The sequence below is a fragment of the Punica granatum genome, chromosome 1, assembly GCF_007655135.1.
Source record: "Punica granatum isolate Tunisia-2019 chromosome 1, ASM765513v2, whole genome shotgun sequence".
Taxonomy (NCBI): Eukaryota; Viridiplantae; Streptophyta; class Magnoliopsida; order Myrtales; family Lythraceae; genus Punica; species Punica granatum.
In genome coordinates, this window is record NC_045127.1 from 53,885,051 (window position 1) to 53,888,369 (window position 3,319).

Below are 3,319 nucleotides of genomic sequence, written 5' to 3' on the forward strand. Positions count from 1 at the left end.
TTGGTTGAAATTTATATTTTCTTACTCATGCAATCAATTACTTTTATAATTTAATTAAAAAATTTCAAAATATATTAAATTAAGATCAAATCTACATAAAAATTAACTAATACGAAAATTTTAAAATTATTCTCCAATACTAATCACCATATATTCTAAAATCTCAAATTCTCGGCTCTTCATAATTCCACTCATCTCATATTTGCACTTAGGATTAAATTGGCATGAATAATTATTAAATAGGCCTTCAACTTAATGATGCACAAACTACAATGAGTTTTTCCTGCTTTTTTACTTCTAATATTTTGTTGGTCTATATCAAAATTGCTCAGTGTGACTAAAGTAAAGCTTCTTTCATAGTCTTCGTTTTCTCTTTCTCCTCTACAGGCATCATGTTGAACAAAACTCTTTTAAATTTTAGATCTTACTCAATATTATGAATCTAATATTCTTTTAATATGGCTTAGATTAAGTTATGCAAATGAAAAATCTGGACATTGTCTAAAAGTACTCCAACGACATAAAATAATTGATATTTTCAAATTTTTGGCAACAAGTTGCAAAATATATAATATATATAAAAATAACTCTTCGATAATAATTAATCCCCATGCAACGTAGGTGTAACTGGCTAGTATTAAGAAAATTGCTTCTAGCTAGTCCACACAACACTATTAACTAAGAACGTGTGTCGATGCAACGAGTCATGCATGCATCTAGCTCGCATTGATCGTGCAAGTGCATACATTACTTTTGGGTGAATCGAGTGCATACATTATTATTTGCTTCAAATAATAACAAAAATTAACCAAAAAATCTCTCATCTTAAATCAAGACCACGTCGTTGCACGCTTTCGCTTGATAATCAAGAGGCATTCCAGGTTTAATACTCAGTGGAATTACCCATGCTCATTTATCAGATATTAAGATTTATATTTCATTTTATTAGGTCAGGGGTCTCCTTTGTAACAGGGAAAAAAAAAAAAAAAGGCCAGCTACCACTTCCTTCTCCATTCCGCCAGTTATATATATCCAATTACTATCCACTGAACATTAGTATAGAAATCCTCCTGCAGCTCCTTATCACTTTCTCAATTACCAAGTTGCTTACGCAGAACTATTATTCATTCCCAAAACCAGAACGTGAAAATTCGCCAACATGGGTAGCTTGAAATCTGAGGAGGCACTTGAGAGCAACTGCACGAACCCACTCAACCCAGACGAGCTTAGGCGCCAAGGCCACATGATCATCGACTTCCTTGCTGATTACGACAAGACCATCGAGGACCATCCGGTATGTAGTCAGGTCGAACCAGGCTACCTCTCGGACGCCCTACCTAGGTCCCCCCCATACATGCCCGAGCCACTTGAGAGAATTGTCGATGATATTCGCAAGCACATTGTTCCTGGATTGACTCACTGGCAGAGCCCGAACTTCTTCGGCTACTACCAGAGTAATGCCAGCACCGCGGGCATTTTGGGGGAGATACTGTGCAGCGGTTTCGGTGTGGTTGGCTTCAGCTGGGTCTCGTCCCCAGCAGCCACCGAGCTCGAGAGCCTCGTGATGGAGTGGCTAGGGGAAATGCTGAAACTCCCGAGGCCGTTCTTGTTCTCCGGAGGTGGTGGAGGTGTCATTCATGGAAACACCTGCGAGGCCATCATTTGCACCCTAGCCGCGGCTCGAGACAAAATGCTGCGAGAGAGTGGGGAGAAAAACATCACCAAGTTGGTTGTTTATTGTTCGGACCAAACGCATTGCGCCTTCAAAAAGGCTGCGCAAGTTGTGGGCATAAACGCACGAAATATTAGAGCGATCAACACAACCAAGGTGACGGAATTCGGAATGTGCCCGAGCTCTTTGAAGCAGGCTATTGCGACGGATATTAAAGAGGGGCTTGTGCCGCTGTACCTTTGTGCAACCGTCGGGACAACCTCGACCTCTGCCGTCGACCCGGTCAAGGAGCTGTGCAGGGTTGCAGAGGAGCACAATGTGTGGGTCCACGTTGATGCTGCATACGCCGGTGCAGCGTGCATATGCCCAGAGTACAGGGGTCTAATCGATGGGGTTGAGTTGGCGAACTCGTTTAGCTTCAATGCCCACAAGTGGTTCCTCACTGGGCTAGACTGCTGCTGCCTTTGGGTCAAAGACTCAGCTGCCCTCAGGCAGGCCCTATCATCTCAGGCTGAGTACCTCAGAAACAAGCCCTCCGAGTCGAAGAAGGTCATCAACTACAAAGACTGGCAGATTTCCCTTAGCAGGAGGTTCAGGGCTCTCAAGCTGTGGCTCGTCCTGCGGAGCCACGGCGTGGCCAACCTCAGGAAATACATCCTCAGCCATGTGAGGCTCGCAAAGCTCTTCGAGGAGCTAGTGGGGGAGGATGACCGCTTTGAGGTCGTGTGCAAGAGGAACTTCGCTCTAGTCTGCTTCCGAATCTCACCATCTGTGCTCAGCAAGCAAGGACTGTCGACCGGGTACTTATCTGGTGATGCCTCCATTGATAACGATAATATTAAAGATGAGCACACTGTCAAAGAACCGGTAACTACTACTTCTAATATAAACGATGTGAATAAGAGGTTGCTGGAAGAGATCAATGGGACGGGTCAGGTTTTCATGACGCATGCAGTGGTAGGTGGGGTGTACGCGATAAGGTTCGCGGTAGGTGCGACCCTCGTCCAGGAGAGGCACGTGCGCTTGGCTTGGAAGCTCGTACAAGGCCATGCAGATGCTATATTAAGGGATCGTCCTTGATTTTGAATTCTAATAAAAATTGCAATTTTTCCATTCTTGAAAAACTTGCAGTTGCATGCATGCATTAATATTTGACGGTACGTGAGGAAGGGGGTGTAGTGCAGTGACTAACACCCTCACTTGTTAACCTAGAGATTCCAGGTTCGATTCTCATCAGTAAGACTACCCGTGCTTCTTTATTTAAATTTTCTTTTCATTTCCTTGTACTAAGCCATGAGCTTCCTATTGTAACAAAAAAAATATTTGACAGTACGTATAAATAAGGCTGTCTCGCTTATTAATAAATTATTATTATGATATATATACATATATATATATATATATCTATATTCCCAATTTAGAATTCTGCTAGCCGAGCTGGCTTATCTGGGAAAGGTCCTTGTACTTTTACTTGAGTATATTCCGCGCATTGTCGCGGACCTAAAAATCTTTTTATTAATTTTTTTTGTTTTGTCGTGATAGTTTGTGTAATAATCAATATATATAGAGTATTATTGAAATTAATGATAAAACTATTTATGTGTAATACTTGTGAACTCTCGATTGATATTAAATGATTCAAATTTT

General features: G+C 41.7%; 1 protein-coding gene across 1 annotated transcript; it reads left to right on the forward strand.

Annotated features, from left to right (window-relative positions):
• The first annotated feature begins 701 nt into the window (after positions 1–701).
• LOC116199630 (tyrosine decarboxylase 1-like) lies at positions 702–3,051 on the forward strand. Its single transcript, XM_031530076.1, has one exon. It carries the CDS (start codon positions 1,160–1,162, stop codon positions 2,750–2,752), a length of 1,593 nt encoding a protein of 530 aa, XP_031385936.1. The 5' UTR covers positions 702–1,159; the 3' UTR covers positions 2,753–3,051.
• Positions 3,052–3,319: the final 268 nt, after the last annotated feature.